The following is an 18658-nucleotide window of genomic DNA, read 5'->3' as shown; positions in this document are numbered from 1 at the left end:
CTCTCACTACTAGCAATGGTTTTCATTAGAAGATCCTACTTGCAGAATTGAAAGACTCTGAGTTATTTCACATATATATGTGTGCGTGGGTGTGTATATATAGAGAGAGTGATATAGTGATAAAGCTTTAAAAATCTAAAGGAATATTTAATTTGCAAAACAATACTTTTCAAGTGCAATTTCTTTGTAAGCCATTTGGGGACAGGCATTACTACACAGTTTCAATGACAGGATAACATAACTTTTCTGGGAAAACTCATGTTCCTAGTAGAATGTCTCTAACTTGAACTGAAGATAACTAGTCAGTTCAGAAGCTAGAAATATTTTAATAGAGTAGGGCACTCTTAAGAAGGCAGCATCATGGTTTGCACAGTTTGTTACTTTATAAAATGGATTCCATTTAATTTTCTACCACGGGTTTGAGATGTCAACTGATAGTAACAACCAATGTGTAAATTATAATCACTATTCTTATTATACCTATGCATACATATATATTTATGCATCCATATATACACACATGTGTTTATAGCACAACAAATATTCCTGTTCCAAAATTATAAGGCAGAAATATCAGTAAAAATGTAAGTCCATCCTTCCTTCCACAAAAAAGGGAGCACATTCAACCTGGCTATACCAAGAGAGTGAGAAGTGAGGAGATGTTCACAGAGCCAAGCAAACAGATGTTCACAGAGCCAAGTTTAAAACACAAGAGTACTCAGATCAGCAGTATTCTGTATTGCTGCCAAGTTATGCTTTCTTTTAAGTGAGAACATAAAAAGAACTCATGTAACCAAGGCTATTCTAGTACCAATTTCAAGCCTGTATTTAGACTCTGCAGATGCCACCTCATAATGCAATCACCTCGTAAAACCAGAGGTAGAATTTTTCCATCCTTTATGTCCTTTTCAAAAAAAGAGCAAACCAGAGCAAAGCAATTGCAGCTGACATACACAATGGAAATTTCTATGCAATTGGGAATTAGGATATCATGGATCTGTTTGACTATATATGAGCTGCCAACTACTGATGCAATATAAACATTCACAGCTACCAGTTCTGTTCCATAGATTTATCTATGATAGGGATGCAGGAGTTGAATGCACCATTAGCAAGTTTGCTGGTGATACTCAAGTGGGAGGTGCTACTCACTCCCTTAAGGGATGAGAAACCCTACAGAGCAATGTGGATAGATTAGAGCATTGGGCAGTCAGTGGCAGGAAATTTAGCAAATGCCAGAATCTGTACCTGTTACAGAGTAATGCTGGGCACCAGCGTAAGCTGGGAGAGGAGTGGCTGCAGACCAGCCCTGCAGAAATGGATCTGGGAGTGCTGGTCAGCAGCAGCTCAGTGTGAGCCAGCAGGGAGAGCCTGGGCAGCCAGGAGGGCAAACCCCATCCTGGGATGCACCAAACCCTGTGTTCAACCATTCAGACAAAAGAGGTGATTATCCTACTGCACTCAGCTTTGGTACAGCCACACCTTGAGTACTGTAAACAGTTCTGGGGCCCACAAATTAAGAGGGATGTGACGGTCCCTGGATATGTCCAGAAGGCAACAACAAAGCTGGGGAAAGGGCTGGAAGGAATGCCCTATGAGGACTGGCTTAGGACTTTGGGCTTGTCTATGTTAGAGAAAAGGGGGCTGAGGGGTGGCCTCATTGCTCCCTACAGCTTCCTGAAGAAGGTGAAGAAGCAGGTGCTGAGCTCTTCTCCATGGGATCAGTGACAGGACACATGGGAACATATCAAAGCAGTTCAAAGATGCACCATGGAAGGTTTAGATGTGACATTAGGAAGCATTTCTTTACCACAGGGGTGATCAACCAGCGTAATAGCTTCCTAGGAGGTGACTGATGCCCCAAGCATGTCAGTGTTTAAAAGTCATTTGGACATGACCTTTAGGTCAGCCCTTGTGGCATGGGTGCTTCCTTACCCTTAAAGGGTTGGTCATCAGGCAGCAGAACTCGATCATTGGAGGTCCTTTCCACCTGAAACAATCTATCCTATTCTTTTTCCTTCCTTCTTGTTTCTGTAGCAGTACAGGCAGAGGGAAATCTCAACATTTCTTCCCAGCCCTGCACTAGCAGAAAGGATTGAATGGGCAATCATGTCCCAGCCTAGGCATTGAATGTCTCTGTGTGGGGAGGAGGCATGTACCATCTGATGGGTCTGAGAGATGTGGATTATCTCAAACTTATGTAACCATTTGAAGAAATCTGGGGGGAAAAAAGCCAACAAAAACAAGTACAGTTTTCAAGTTTCTGTGTTCATTCAGTTAATCTGTGTTTCCCCAGAATGGCAGAATTCCACATATCTCTTCAGAGATCAAACCCTTCGCTGAATGCAAGACATGCTTCCAAACCAAGTGACTTTTTGAAGTGTTCAATACCTATTATTTCCCCAGAGTTTTGTTTTCTTCTCGTCCTCATTTTTAGAAATGATTGAGCCATTTCCCTTGGAGAAATGTAATAAAACATTTTATTACATTTGAGAACAACAGTACCCCATGGGAGCAAGGGTCTATCTCCAAAGTGACTAACCACAAGTGTCTAAAGGCAAGCACAGGAGCAGTACCCAGGAGCTGACTAACTAAGAGACTGGTATGTGCCTGAAATGCCAGGAGTTTTTCAGCTCCAAAAACATTTTCAAAGACACATATTTACCAGAGGAAAAAAGATTGAATTTAATTTTATTTTTCTGAATTGGTTTAAGAGCCAGTGCTCACAGGCATTAACACAATGCAATTCTGTAGCCAGGCCCAAGCTAAAGCATTCCCCCAGTTTTGTTTAAAAAAATCAAAACATCCTTTGCAGTCTGGCAAAGGCCAGGCCACAGAAAGGAGAAGCTGGAATATGAACCAGGCAGTCCCTGTTTCCCGAGACCTGAAGAATAAGGATTGGCCAAATGGAAGAGAGGAGGAGATGTGCAAAAGCCTGGGTTGATATGCATCATACTTTTGAAAACAATGACAAGCATATTTTTTTGGCTGCAAAAAATTGCTTTGTTGTGCTTCTTGGCCAGTGATGCATGAAAAGTGCTCTCATGCCTGGCCTGCACCTGTATTTCATGCAGGGAGAGCTGAAAAGTGCCAGCTCCTGATGCTGCAGCAAACCAGAGTGCCTTGTACAAACAAGAACCCTGGGAAAACCAAACCAAGGGAATACAGGAGTTCACTCCTGCTACAAACTTGGAGTGGCAAAGAAAGGCAGAGAGGAAGAGAATGAGTGGTGCCTTGGAGGCACAAAAGCAGCAGGAGAGAACATAGGCAGAATGGCCCAAAGGAGCCCTTGGCAAGAAGCCGTGCTCAATGGTGCAGAGGAAGGCAAAAAATCCCCAGGGACTGAGATGACTTCACTCATAAACATTACTTTTGATGGTGTCTGTTGAATCTAGACAAATATTTTAAGAATGTGCCAAATTTAACATCATCCCTATTTTCCTTTTTCTAAATAAAAGATGTCATACTTTAAACAGACTACTTCAGTGCTTGAATAAACCTAGACTAGACATCTGAGCAGTCAGAAAAAGATTTGCAAATCAAAACTCAGCTACAATTAAACATCTGTTCCATATCAGCTTCATTCAGAGTTTTCTTAATTCAGGGTTAAAGACTGATCTTAATTGTACATTGAGCAAACGTATTTTTACTTGGTATTAGCAAACTGTAAGTAACCATAGAGTCTGTGTCAACCCTGATATATTTCACTTGTTCATACGTGCATAAAATACGGTCAGTGCTGGCATCCTTTAAATGCCTTTTGTCATAAATATTTAATTAGACCACTGACTGAATGCAGTAAACAAACCCAATAGGATCTTCATTTGCTTCTAACTAGCAATCATTATGCACTTAGCACTTCTTTTTGTTTCTTTGAACTGTGTTATTCTCTACTGAAACACAGTTTATATTTCAAACAGAAAGTCTAAACCAGTCTTTACTGCAGATCCCAAATTCAGTGACAGAATTTCTTCACAACTCTCTACAAAACCACAGAATGAGAGGAAAAAAGCAAGTTTATTTCCTCCACAAAAGCAGGAGATACATGTAGTTCACAGTAACACATTAGTAATTTACACCTCCCGTAGAGATCAATTATCAGGAAAGGAGTAGGTCAAAATTACATCATTTGCACTGTGCTAAAAAAATTAAAATTCCTCCTAAAAATTAAGTCTTAAATATTCCAATAGTCTGCACATTCAAGCTATTAAAACTCAACTGCCATCTCAAATATTACACTATTGAATCATGAACTAAGGTTATTTTACCCTTTAATATGGTTCTGTCATTTCAAGGAAGCACAAATGTTCAGTCACAGTCTTTGGCAAATACCACTCATTAGCTTTCATTCTCAGTACCTTGAGAACTGTCTGTGATAAACTTACAGGCTGTTATTCCTTTAACTCTCTTTAAAGTAATGAAAGGTAACAAAGTTTTTTAACAATTCACAGCCTGTTAAAGTTGTTTTAAGTCATGCTCCCCCAGAACTATTCAACAATAGCTTCTTCCTCTTTCCATCTCTCCAGGTATTCACATATTACTCTGAAGATTCTGAGGCTAAGTAGGTGTTATCTTTAAGAGTTACAATAGTTTTAAGCTTAAAATAATTCAATTAATTGCTCATGCTCTATGAATGCACATATTGCGTACATGTAACTCCTGTGTTTAGTAAAGTACCTGCATGCAATATTATTTTGTGACTTATTTCAGAAGATTCCTTTAAAGCAACAGAGCACAGAAAATCAATCTATTTTATTAATATGGAACCTATGGACTTCAGGAACTAAAATACTAAAGTTAAACGAATTTAATATAACAATGTAATGGAGGATATTTTTGCTGCCTTATAAAACTTCACAGGTTCCAAAATAACAATATAAAGCAAGTTTGAAGAGTGGCTTGTATAAATGTTTGTAACATATTCCCACTCAAATTTTAATTTCCCAGAGCAAGCAGCTGAGATGCAGACCACATTTTATCAACCATGCAAGATTACAATCAGCATCTCTGCACTGGTGAACTGAATGCAGTTCATTTCTGGGAAAGATCAAAAACCACGAAACACTACAGTGAGAATTTCAAATTACAAAGAACTGAAGAAGTTCAGTTCAAGTTTCACCTAGCACAAGGCTTAGCTCTCATGTCATGGACTTCTCCAGGCAACAGTGGAGTACCTTGGGTGTTGTATCTACACTGGCGTTCAGACAAGGATATTTGGAGAAGCTATACTCCAGAAAGATTACAAACCAGGTCCTTCAAATTTGCATCTTCAAAAGTAATGAAAGTACAAAGACAGGTGAGAAGTAAAAAGAAATAATCACAAAAGAAACCGAAATACCTGTTCAAACAGTTCCACAGATAAAGAATTACTGACTTTAAGTTCAAACTGTCAAGTTCACATTACTCAAAGATCTACTAAGGCAAAATAAAGAGTGCTCAGGGAAAGAATAGATGACTCTCAGAGGTGATAAATTAATTTACAAAGTAACATCAAAAAGACAAATATCTGAGACTTGCTTTATACTGAAATCTAAAGATAACCATGTCAGGCATGCCTGAGGCAATGTGAAAGACATGCAAAAACAAGCCAGAAGAAATAACTCCACTGTCAAATAACACTAGGTGGCTGCAAAAAAGAACTTAAAGTAATTACCAATACATAAAACCCAAGTGCAAAGAAACAAGAAAGGTTCAAATGTACCTGTACTCCTACAGCAATATTTAATGACAAATTCTGAACTATGGAAGAACAGCATCAAATTACAGTCATTTGCAAAGATGTTTTAATATCCTATTAAAAACATGCTAATTCACCAGGAGTGAACTTCCCTTTTTTCCCCACAATTTCATATATAAGTATACTATCTCAACATCTTAAAGCTATAGTCTTTCCAAGTGAGCACCTCCCTCCCATTTCTATTCTGTACCAATCACCACAGGAATTCACTTTCAGAATATTTTGTCACAGAAACCAGTTTTTGTTTACTCTGATATATTTCTCAATGCAACTTGTATGTCACATATACTTCTTTTTTCCAAAAGGTGCTTTAACTCAATACAGATTCCAAGAAAATGCCTCATTAGGCAGAAGTTACATCAATTTCATATTAACCAGACTTTAAATTGTAATAAATCCCTTTTTTATTAACATAAGAGATGCTAATTTTGCAGACGTACCTAATCCATCCAAAATAAACCGATCTAGTTCCAGTTAGAAAAAAATGCACATACATGCAAATTTTTAGTGCTATAATTAGGTTTTTAACTGGATTTTTTTAAAAATAGCACATATATATTCCTTTTCTTACACATATTTGCTCCAAAACCTCTCATCTGAAAATTCCAGAGTGCAAAAAAAAAAAAAAGGTGACATGATATATGATTTCTTTATGCAAAACCTACTTCCACCTGTGTCCTTTTCAGCTGACAATAATGCAGCATTAACCTCTTGCTTACAGGGGATCTTGCCATACCAAGACAAGAAGATCCTTGAGAATATAAAGATTATTATTACACAAACCAATCTGTGGTAGCCAGGACAGAAAACAAGTATGTCAACAGACACAAATTTGTTTCAGCCACATTACAATTACAGGACTTGACCAAATCACATAAATTAATCCCTCTGCCTATCTCAGCTTCATACTACAGAACTGAAATGTTTCAAAATATAGCTGAACTCAAGTTACAGCAAGTTAGGACATCCACTTGTCACTTGGTAAATATTAAATTTCTAGAAATGTCTAGTGAAGCATGGAGAGTCTGGTTCAGAACAACCTCTATAAAGCTTTTGCTGCCCAGTCTAAATCTCAGAGATGATACATTTTTTAAAAAACTAATTCCAGATAAACTGTCATTAAACACCAACCTTACAGCAAAAACTGTAGCCTCTTTTCTAATACAACTGTTACACATATTTTGTAAAAGCTCACCAATATTTTCCTGAATTGAAATATCAATTTTTTAAGCTTGAAAAAAAATCTATTTCAGTCATCTTTGAGAAATCATTCTAATTTATTATGTACCAAATGTTACTTTGCAAAATAAGAAATAAAATCAGCTTCAGTGTTGGAGGGGAATGGAAACTGGGGGAGGGGGTGGTTGGATATGTGTAAAAATTGGGTTTTGTACAAAACATATGAAACAATGTTTCCTTCTTTTCCTATTCAAAATTGAAAATCGTGTTATAAAAAATTAAGTATGTTGAAATGTTTTAAATAACTGGAGCTGAAGAAACATAACCACAAATATGTCTAAAATTAAATTAAGCTCACAAAGCAAAAGGGAATATAAAGCAGGATAGAAATCTAACTATCACATGGACAGGAGTTTAGAGAGCAGTTTCTGGTCTACTGAAATGGCATTTCTTCCTAAGCACACAGATTATTGTCAGTTGATATTCTGTTCTCTCAGGAAAAATTATGAACAGGATGGACAGAAAACAGAATGGAAATAAAAAAAAACCCTGTCAGAACTCTTCATCTAGCATCTCAATCTATATTAAGAGTACTTCTTATAATACAGGAAAATAGAAGAAAATTAAGAGAGAGGTGCCAGACTAAACAATTGGCATATATCATGGAATTCAATGAGCAGTAACAAAAGAGCTGCTATTTTAGAAGCTGTTAATAGGAAATGCTAGGGATTTCCTATTACCTGAACTCATCTGCCCTTCCAGACAGTATGAAGTCTTAAAGTGCAGGCTTGTAACTGTACAAGTGCAGAACAAGCCTAAGCGTTCTCAATTACTTAGGGATTAATCTTACTTAAAAAAAAAAAACACAAAAAAAATAGAGAAAAACAGGTACTTGGAACAGCCATGATGAACAGGTGAAATTTCATGCAACCTCTTTTTCCTGAGAGCAAAAGTAAGTGAGATCTAACTGTATTTCTAAAAGGGCCATACACAAAACAATGAATTTTAAGAACCTAAGATGGCATTTAAAAAAAGATTCTTGAAAATAGGAATGACATTTGCTTCCCCCCCCCCGCCCCCCCAAAAAAAGAAAAAATCCCAGGAAGTTCCCCTAACTGCTGGGACAGTTCCAATATGGTCAAGTTAGGCCTTGAAGGAACATCAGCCAACTCACTGAGTACTGGTGGGTGTATTCTATAAGGTCCCATGTGACTTGTCTCTCCATCTCAAATGTTCTCACATGCAACCATAACCCTCCCTTTTTCCATTAGTTTCCAAATCACATCTCCAAGCTTTTGCCATTAACCATTTACTGATTAGAACATACTCAAGCTGGAAGAGTAAAGTTTTTCTGACTGAAATAGCTTATGTTCTAAGAATAATGCATCAACACTTATTTTTTAAGAAACAAAGCATTACTATTAATTCAAGATTTTCTTTTTAGATTTTAGTGAATCTAAGGTATACAATAGCTGAACTCAAGTATTAAGTCCTCATATCATGATTCATCACTGTTACTAATTAATTGTATAATATTATATCTACTAATTGGCCACAAAATGCTCAGTATTTAGTTACTGGTGAGAATCCTGATCAGCCTTGATCTGTGTGCTGACACTGAAGCTACTGCATCATGGCTTTCTTTCCTTTTATGCTTGCACCCAGCTCTTGCCTTATATAAAGGCACATACAGTAGGAATGAACAACTGGCAAAATTTAACAGAGACCAAATTAATGAGGTTTTGTCTTCATATTTTGTTTTCTTTCACAGTCCTTTTAGTTTATGTGAATATAAATTGATGCAGTTCTAAAAGGAAAAAGGAATAGGATTGCAAGTCAAACAGAAAAATCCCCAATAGTGTATTAGGTCAGATTTTATTACTGATTATCATGAAGGTTTAGAATGAGTATTAGAAAAAGACAGGATTCTACCAAAAGCTGTTATATAACAGTATTGAAAACAAGGTATTTTTCAGTTTTACTTTGCCATTAGCAAGTATATATATTTTAAATATAAAGAAGCTGGTTTACAGTCCATAGTATACTGGAAAAAGCATCAGGAACGTGAAAATCATGACAATTGCCCTAAACTAAAACCTGATGTACTAGGAAGTCAACCAAAGTAAACTGGGCTTTGACTGCAAAAATTTTGTTTCTTTGCTTTTTAATTCTAATATCATTTCAGTAACTTTGAAAAAGCAGAAATAAACCAACATTTACCCAAACACTAAATATTGAAGGAAGACTAAAAAAGACTATCAGAAATATACTAGGATCTTTTGCAGAAAGCACAAACTGAAATTTCAGTTATCAGTTGATATAGCTTTCCGAGACTTTAAGTATTTTGATATGGTAGTAGAGCATAAAAAACTCTACATGTATTTAAGAACACGAATTCATCCATAAAATTGCAGTCAGCACTGCTCTGTCCTATAAATAATTCAAATTAACATATAAAACAAATTGTTTCTTCACGACTTTTTCCCCTCTTTAATTACTTTTACTATTGTTCTTACAGGAAACTTTTCCTGCAAATAATGAGAAAACTTATTTCTTGGCAAATGACTTAACTGGATCATGACAGACTTAAAATACTGAGTTATAAATACAAAATGGTATATTCTTAGATCTGTGGTAAGCCACCACTTCATTTAAGTCTCATTTTAGGTTGGGGAAAAAGCCCAGGATGATAAAACTCACATAGCCTTTAATTAAAACAGAGATGCCATTCAGATTTAAACATCCTGATTTATGTGGAAAAAAAATCCCAAACCAACAACTACTCCAGGGTTACTACCCTGCAGTCAATTTTTGTGAAAATGTGGAATTAGAACAGAATTTTGAATATGTGTTTTATAGCCGTAATGGAATTTTGCTTTCTGAAGAAAAATTTAAACTTTTTAAACTTCAAGGGTTAAAAGAAATTATCTCCAGCTGAGATAACTTTAAAAAAAATTGATGAACTCAAGAAAACTTTATCAGCACATGTCCCACTATCTCCAGTAAAGACTTAATGTTTTAGAAAAATAATCAAGTTTGAGCTGTCAAATAATCACCAGGTGTACTGCAGAGGGCATTTTTAAGAACAAACTGATATGGTTTTAAAGATAGACTCTTAAACTGAAACATTAAATTAGTCCTAGTGATAGTGTTAAACACTAGGTAAAAAGAAAGCAAGTTTTCTTTTCCCTACAGAAAAAGCTCTTTATATAATTTGATGCCTTACCTCTAGGTCACAGCTGTATTCCGTGCCATCCAGAAGCATCACCTTACACTGCACAGTTTTGATTTTCTTTGGAGACTTCTTAGGAATGTTATCTATTTTAATTTCAGCTGTCTGCACTTCTTTTGTCTCCCTTTTTTCTTTTTCTTCTTGTGTTTCTTCCTTTTTCTCTGCAACTTCCTCTACTTCTGTTTCTTTACCATCTTCTTTGGAAGGCTATATAAAATACAGTTAAACTCAGGAAGGAGAATATTTTACACTTGTCCATTCCTTTTATAAGCTACTAATAACTAAGTCAGTAACCATTCATTAAAGTTATGCACATACTGGAAACACAATAACCAGCATAAGCACTAAGGTCTTCTTTTAGGGACCAGATATTCTTGCTGTAAAACCAGGAGGTGCCTTTTTTCCCCTTTCCTTGAAATAAGATTTCCATTTTTTTTAATATGAGTTATTGGCTTTCTTCCAAAGAGAAACAAATTTATTAAGAAGCTCCAGGAGTTATACTAAACAAAACCCCAGTGCTTATGAAAGCCAAGTGATACAGAATCACAGAATGGTTGAGGTTTGAAGGGATCTCTTGAGATCTAGTCCAATGCCGCTAGGGTCACAGAGGACAATTTGCCCAGGACCATATCCGGTTGGGTTTTGGATATTTTCATAGGGAAGACTCCACAGTATCTCTGGCTGATCTGTTTCAATGTCTGACCCACCCCTTTACCACCCTTAGGGGGCCTATAATCTGCACCACCACCACCTGGCCACGTCCCTTGCCAAGGAAAGGTCCTGTCCCCATCAGAGTAAAAAAGATTTCCTGTGATTTGAGATGTAATTTCATGGGTTTAATTTGGGTCCCTTGCCTTTGGTCATGTAACTGCATACCACTGAGAAGGGTCTGGCTACTCAGCATTGCTTCCATTCAGGTATTAATACATACTGATAAAATTCCCCTTCCTCCTTCTCTTCCTCAGGCTGACCAGTGTCAACTGTGCCAGCACCTCCTCATACATAACATTCTCTATCTGCCTTTGCCACCCTAGAATATGAATGTTAAGAGCTGACATGCAATTTCCCAGAAAGCAGGACTGGAACCTAGCAACTGGAATAGCTGTCATTTTTTCCCCAATATGATCCTAACAAAGCTTTACAAGAATTACATAATTCATTAATCAGGTTTCATTAAAATTACTCCAAAGTACCCGTGAGCCTTCCCACACGTACCTGTATTTCAGCACTGCTAATGGAGTGTTTTTCTTTGTCATCTGCTTTAGCATTCTGCCGGTTTTCAGTTGCTTCTTCCAAGCTCTTTCTCGGCTGAGCCACCCCTCCTAGTGCCTGGCTTTCACTTTCTTCAACTACTTGCTCTTCCCCTGTGGCCTTCCTCTTGGACTCATCTTTGGGCTCTGCCAAGGTGTATGACTTCTGTTTCTTAAGCCAAGGGGGAAGGAAACGAGAAATACCCTTGCTTTCAGGTGAAGATTTTTCCTTCTTCTGGCTACTTGGACTACTTTGGCTGGTTGGTGCTGGGACAGAAGAATCTTGAGCTTCTCCAGAGGATGTTTCCCTGGACTTTTCATCTCCTGGAGTCTCTGATGTTTCTTCAGGCTTGCCCTTGGCTTTGTCTGGTCCCAGCTGCTCAGAATCCTTCTTTACTTCGGTCTCTGAACCAACTTCAGTTGTCATTATCACAACTGACACTAAAAGAAGCAACAATAAAAATAGTTTTGATATGCAGCATCACAACTTTTACTAACTAATTATTTGCAGTAATTTGTAGCAGTTCATAAACTCTTGTAGATTATTAAACTTAGTAGGGTTAAAGAAATACTTTTTTTTTCAAATTTTGAGTTCACAAGTAAGACCAGTAAGCTAAAACTTAGTGCTCTACAGATAAAAGATCTACGGCTTCCTTCTCCTTGCTCGCTGAAAGGCATTTGTTTTATTATAAGGTATTCTTAATGTTATTGACCAAGATTATTTCAGAGGTAACTTCAGTTTTCTTTTTACTGAGCTCCTCAGCAGACCCAGAAAATGAATCTTCAGAAGAGCAACCACCTTCTCTAGTAGAAATGGTAGGTACAACCCCCCTACTATTCAGTGACATTTACGAACTTAAAATAAATTCTTGGAAGAAATGAAAAGAGCAAGATTACCAAAGAATAGGTACAAAAGGAAGGTGAGCATGATAGTGAGTATGAAAAATTGTGAAATTGTAAGTTAGTGATATTGTTGAAATTACTAATAATGCTGGGGAGCATACATTTTTAATTAAGGTAAGATTAGGTTCTTAATAAGAATTTCATACCAATCAACATAAAATCATATGTAACTCTTATATTCTCATCACTTCTGCTTACTCTTCCTTCAGTGAAATGAAAGATAAATCACAATACTGTAACAACAGGATATGCAATAATAACCTTTCAACTTAACTTTATTAGTATTTGTTGAAAAAAAAATTAACTAGAATAAACAAATGTTGTTATCTGTGTGGCACTGTACTGTGCTGCCCTGCTCTAAAATGTAGTATAGCTACTTTTTTCCAATTTATTGAAGTGAGTCAACAAAAATAAGCATACAAGGGTCCAACAAAAGTTTATAATGGTTAGACTTCATTATCCATCATGGGTATTTACTTACAATCTTCTGAAAACAATTTTAAATTGATGGTCTGTTTTTCTGGCCTAAAATTTAGCGAGTGATTTACAATCACATATATCTTTATAGCATGGGAACCCTCTCCATTACGATTATCTTCACTGCATGCCATTAGAGGCAGGAGGCTCTTAGGCTGAGGACTCTTGCTGATCTCCACTGCTCCCACCCGTGCCCAAAAAGAGTCAAGAAGGTTATCAAGCTCAGGCTTGATGCAATTAACTTGCACAGCACTTTAAGCTGCATTTGAAGCCAACTGAGAACTAGTTTAGATCACAAGGCAGCAGTAACACTTTGCCTCCAGGTTTCCAAAGCACATCCATAGGCAGTCAGAAACAGTTAAACTAAACCAATCCCTAATATGAAAGAAAGAAAAAAGGAAGCTAATAGAGACTTAAATACACAAGAGAGGCCATTCTGGCCACAGAGATGAGCAATACTGAGCCAAAGGAAACACCATCTTGATAGTTATCTTACTAAGAAGCCTAGACATAGGAGCCTTGAAGTATCTACAAATTCACATTAAGCATCTTGAGACCAAAGGAGCTACAATGGTGTGTGGGGGTTTTTTGTTCATCTCTTAGCATTTCACTATCTAAAATCAAAGCATTCCCCAATGAGGAATTAAATTAAAAGTTAGTACCTTTACTGCTACACTAGAGACTTCTGAATACATGTCAAGCTTAAATCTTACAGTTATGTAATAACTTGCATATTACATTACTATGTTATAATTTCTACCACTTTTTATAAAAACCTTCAAGTTTCAATACTATTATTAAAGCTTGTGATAGAGTATTACACATTATGTAAGTACTATTTATCTCAGAGGTAACAGGCCTCTCTGAAAGGCAGGTTTCCATTTGACTGTTGAGATTAAAGAATTTGCTATTTAAAGCCATATATTAGTATGCTAGTTTTCAAGCTCCTACTAATCAAATTACATTTTGCTATTACGTTTGTGTCTCATACAGAAATGCTCCTGTTCTTTCCAAATGGTAGGCATCTTATTAACATAATAATGTAAAGCTTTATAATCAAAATGAAAAATGAACAATATCTAGAAAACCAAACTAAACTTTCCCTGAGAAAAACTGAAACTTCTGCTGATCAGAGAATAACAATACACACAGCTTTATGAATTCATAAGGGAGGTTTCATAAGTAACAGAGATAGTGGTGATTTTTTTTTTCATACATCGCTAAGAAAGAACCAATTTTTTCTCAGAAAGTAGCTTAAAACTATTTTATAATACTTGATATACAAATCTTCAAAGAAGTTCTAGGGAAGCCACTATATTTCCTGCACTTTTTTGTTTTACTTTTCAAAATATGCAGAAATGCATGAAATATATGAACAAACTAATAAAAAATCATTATATGCCACTCTCAAAATTCATACCACAATTTGATTATACAGCCAAAAAGGAGACATCTCCAGAAAATTCCTTAGAGCTAAGCAAAATCAGTCACCCTAGAAACACATCCCTATGATATTGTTCTAACAATAAAAGAAACTGAGCATATCAAGTCACACATCTTAACTGATTAAATTTAGACAGAACAGCAGTGGGTGGTACAAACTCACTCGATGGAAAACAAGAAAGGTTTTGCATCTTCAAGGGTCCAGGTTTTCATAATCAAAGTTATACAGAGAACTTGGTTTTATACTGCAGAAGCAAGGGAAACCTGTTACAGCCCCGGTCTGAAGAGGTCTGTCCATGTTCACTTAATGCCTTTATTTGATGCCCAACAGCAGGAGAGATTTCTTTCATGAGCTCAATTTCCTATAAGCTTGTAACTCTGGTGCTTTTCGGGGCAGGGAGGGGAGAGGAAGAGAAGAGGAATAGACAGGAGTACCTGACAAAAGGAAGCACACCTCTCTGCTGAGCCTGTATATTTCTTTATACCCCCAGTAGTCTCTGAATTAACTGTGAAGAGGTGGAAGAGTTAACTACACAAGGGCAGTGACCAAGAGTGTAAGTTACAGTCTTCCCAAAACACCTACCTTCTCTACCACATTTGCTTGATAGATTTCTTTTTTCCCGGGTGGCATGTTAGTATAAGAATTAGCTATCCCTTGAGAAAAACAAAATTGGGTCTCACATTCCCTATCTCAATGCTCTGTCAGATCCTCCAGTTTTGTAGTTCACAGAAAAAACAGAAATAGGGAGGGACAAAACACTGGAGCTCTGTATTACTGCAGTTTGTAAAGCCTCTGCTGTTACCTTCACTACAGTCAAGCAATCAAGAAACCAGGTTTTCTGAAAGTGTCTTTTTCCTGATTCCCTCCTGCCCCGATAGGGAAGACCTCACACAGCTCTGGTGTAACAGCCAACAGTGCATCAGAAAGCAAATGGAAACAAACAGCAGACAGCATTTGTCTTAGAAGTGATATAGGGAAGAAATAAATCAAATCAGATTGCAAATTTGAAATTCTCAACTTCAACTGCATGTTTTCTTGCTTTCTTGTCTTCAAGTAAACTCTCATTTATTCTTACTACGTAGCATGAGCACACTAAATACTTTTGCCCCTATAATCTTTTCTAAGCTCTGTAACAACTGCAGCAGGACAGGGTTGATAGGGTTCTCCTTATCTCACATTTTTGTATTGCAAGGTAACATTAATCCTGTGTTTCATTTGGAATTGAGAAAGGAGAAAAACAATCTTGCAGCAAGAGCAGACTAAAGAGAAGGAACCTTAGGGCGATGCTCAAACAAAGGATTACCAATGTCTGAACAGAGAAAAGAACAATCTTGGTAGATTTTGCAATTGACATTAAACCTATAAACATTATACCACAAGTGATAACAGCTGTATCTTTTGTAATCCTCCTGAAAACTTGGCTCAGGCCAACTGAATGACTACCTAAACTGCAAGGATGAAGGTTGGGGTGGGATGGCAAAAAGTACTGCAAAGCACTTTGCACTTTCTGAAGAGAAGGGTGAGTTTGTTAAAACCGGTCCCACTTTTACAGGAAGCAAATGATCTGCCCCATTTATAACTCTACCAACTTCCCCAAGCAAGGGTGCTGATCAGGAAGCAACTGAAGACAACAGATATTCTCACTCCTCTCCATTCATCCCTTCCTCTCTCTGAGGAGAAGAAACTTAGTGCTGGCCCAAGTTCGCAGCTGAAAGCAGAAAAGGATGCTACATTTTTTCCTTACACTCTTTCCTCTCAGGTGTATAGATTGGTCACCTGGTTGATACTTTTCTTCTAGCTTCTAGCAAAAATTCTTGAAATGTAGTTTTCTGACCAAAAGGATTCCTGGCACCATAGATAAACTAGAAATAGAAGACATGTCAAATATAACATAAAGTTTAAGAAAAATAAAAGGGAAAAAAGAGAGGGAAAGAAAAAAGTAGCGTAGCTCAAATATCACAGACAATATTAAAACCAACTGCAATAAAATAAAGTTTTCTTTGATGATGCTTTAATCCACTGTTTCTGTTTCAGTATTTCTTATTTATCAGCACAGATGAACAAATCTAGATCCTTTTTCAATACATTTCTGGATCTCATTTTACTTATTTTCTGACTACATAAAAGTAGAAAAAACAGCCCTAAACTTGTTTCTTCCTTTTTCAGTTTGTCACTGAAATTCACAGCAAACTCAAGAAATAAAAATCGCTTTGATAGTTTTATCTCCATCAGTCTACTAGGATTCACAGAGAAACCATCATGTCATAGAAACAAAAGGAAAAAAAACATCAACCTACTTCTACAGAAATAAATTACAGCTCAGTGCACTAAAAGCTAATGTGTGTCTCTGCAAGTCAGGTAATTTTCTGGATCACCATAGTATTAATAATTTATTTTTTAAATCACTACCTTCATAAATATTACAAATATTTGTCTCACATGGGCTACACACAAAAAATTCCAAAAATATATCAAAGAAAATTTCTATCATCTGAAAAAATATACACAAAAACCTGAAACAAGGTCATGTGTATTTCAACTGCCTAAAACAAAGCAAAAATGCTCCCAAATAAAGTTGTTTATTTCTTGTCATATTATTGATCTGAAGCTCAGCAGAAGCCTGATCTGAATTTCACAGTTGGTTAGGAAACATCATTCATGCTTGCTGCTTTCAACATGTAAGAATTGTTGATATAAAAGTTATAAAGAAGTAAAATCCTAGCTGGAACAGTTATTCGTATTTGAGAGTGTAGAAGAATCTGGTTTAAACAGTAGGTAATATCTGAGGAACTTGGTACTACAACTATATTTTTTCAAAAACAAAAATCAGTTCTTTTCTGTAGAGTACAATAATTTATATTTTAAATTTGGCTGAAAGTAGTAACTGAATAATTTTATTTTACATTTCTGCTAATTTTAAGACTTGTATTTTGTCATTGGTACATAAACAACATAACTCATGGTATACCATGATTCCATGTAGCATCATTTTGCTGAAGGTACCAATATAACACATTCTAAAAGCAAACCAAGTAAAAGGTAAATAAAATTTCTCCTTTTAGTCATTATTCAAATGTATTACTACAATTGAAAAGACATGGAGTGCTCTGAACACCAAGGAATAAATTCTACTAAAGAATGAAGTTTTTAATTTTGAGATCCTTAAGAAAGCAAAAACGTCTCTAAAATTGGCTTAGATCAATTTGCAACACTCATTTCATAGAGTTCCCAATTAAATATTGTTCTGCAGTCAAATATCAAGCCAACACCACCCTAGTTCTCCCACAGGAACTTGCATCCTTCTCTGTATGTATAAATACACAGAAGTGTTTATACCTACAAACATACTTTGAAAGCTGAATCTAATAATTTGGATTACACTCATTTTTAAGCACATTCCCAAAACAAAATAGATCATACAAAGGTCAAAGACCATATAAAACATATATATACAAATATATATATATACATATATATATAAAATCCAATACCTTTATGCACCTAAAATCCAATCACCTATTTTTAAATGATTAATCAATGACGATATCTAGCAATTTTACCCGAACCTAGGCATTTACACACACTGAACACCAAGCACTGCTCCAGTCTGCTCCTTCCCTGATGATCACTGTGCACAAAAATCAAGGTTAACTGCAGAGGCTGAAGAGACAGACTGCAGACTCGGCTTTTTTGTGAGTCTCTGCAGTAGCCACAGGGCAGAAGCCTGTCACAGTCCATTGGCTTCCCAGGCTGTGACAAGACCACCAGAGCTGGGCCCTGGACAGATCTCCTGCTGTTGTCATGGCTCTTCATTGCAGGCTCAGAAGGTAACACATTGAAAAACCGATTACCGAGAACAATCCTGTGCCATACATAGCCAAAAAAACCCCCAAATTCCTTCTTTTAAAGCTTCACAGTTCATGGAGGAAGCTTAAGCAATAAGTCAGGTGAGTAGACAATGAAATCTGTATTGATTCTGACTTTGCCTTTGTAATAATATCTCCTAGTAAAAGTTTTTCCCAAATGTAAACCCATAAAAAATTAGCCCTTTCTCCTCTTGATTCTGCTTCGGCTTCCTCCTAAACTGGGAGCTCATTCTCCAGGAGGTAACCCGGTGAGCAAACTGACATTGCCACTCTGTGCATTGGTCAGCAGATGGTGCCATAATAGCTCTGAAAGTCAGCAGCACATTTCAAAGGCCAAACTTTAAACAGCAACAATACTCCAATTTCAAGTGTAAATCCCAGATTATGACAAGTGGTGGAATGTTTTAGAGAAGTATTAGCATAACATATTTTAATAAATCTAACTTCAGAGCCAGACAGTGAATCATGACTCCATGACAATATAAATTAGTTACATGCGTACATGAACACGTGTGCGTCTAAATACTTTCACATATTCACATAATGTCTATGCTTATCTCCAGGAGTAGA

At 36.5% G+C, this 18658-nt stretch overlaps 1 protein-coding gene across 25 annotated transcripts in view; it reads right to left on the bottom strand.

The window, feature by feature from the left end:
- EPB41L2 (erythrocyte membrane protein band 4.1 like 2) overlaps positions 1-18658 on the bottom strand; it is a 109311-nt gene that overhangs the window by 49755 nt on the left and 40898 nt on the right. For all 25 annotated transcript variants that reach the window (XM_071436656.1, XM_071436693.1, XM_071436703.1 and 22 more), the window contains exons 3-4: positions 11364-11839; positions 10143-10355 (exon numbers count right to left, since the gene is read on the bottom strand). In XM_071436656.1, the coding sequence (XP_071292757.1) occupies positions 10143-10355; positions 11364-11825 (675 nt within the window). In that variant the 5' untranslated portion in view covers positions 11826-11839. The remainder of the gene's footprint in view (positions 1-10142; positions 10356-11363; positions 11840-18658) is intronic.

This window comes from Agelaius tricolor, unplaced genomic scaffold (assembly GCF_023055355.1).
Source record: "Agelaius tricolor isolate 1412-34295 unplaced genomic scaffold, bAgeTri1.0.p SCAF_1, whole genome shotgun sequence".
Lineage (NCBI taxonomy): Eukaryota > Metazoa > Chordata > Aves > Passeriformes > Icteridae > Agelaius > Agelaius tricolor.
The sequence above is the reverse complement of the archived record's forward strand: the minus strand, read 5'-3'. Positions and strand labels throughout refer to the sequence as shown.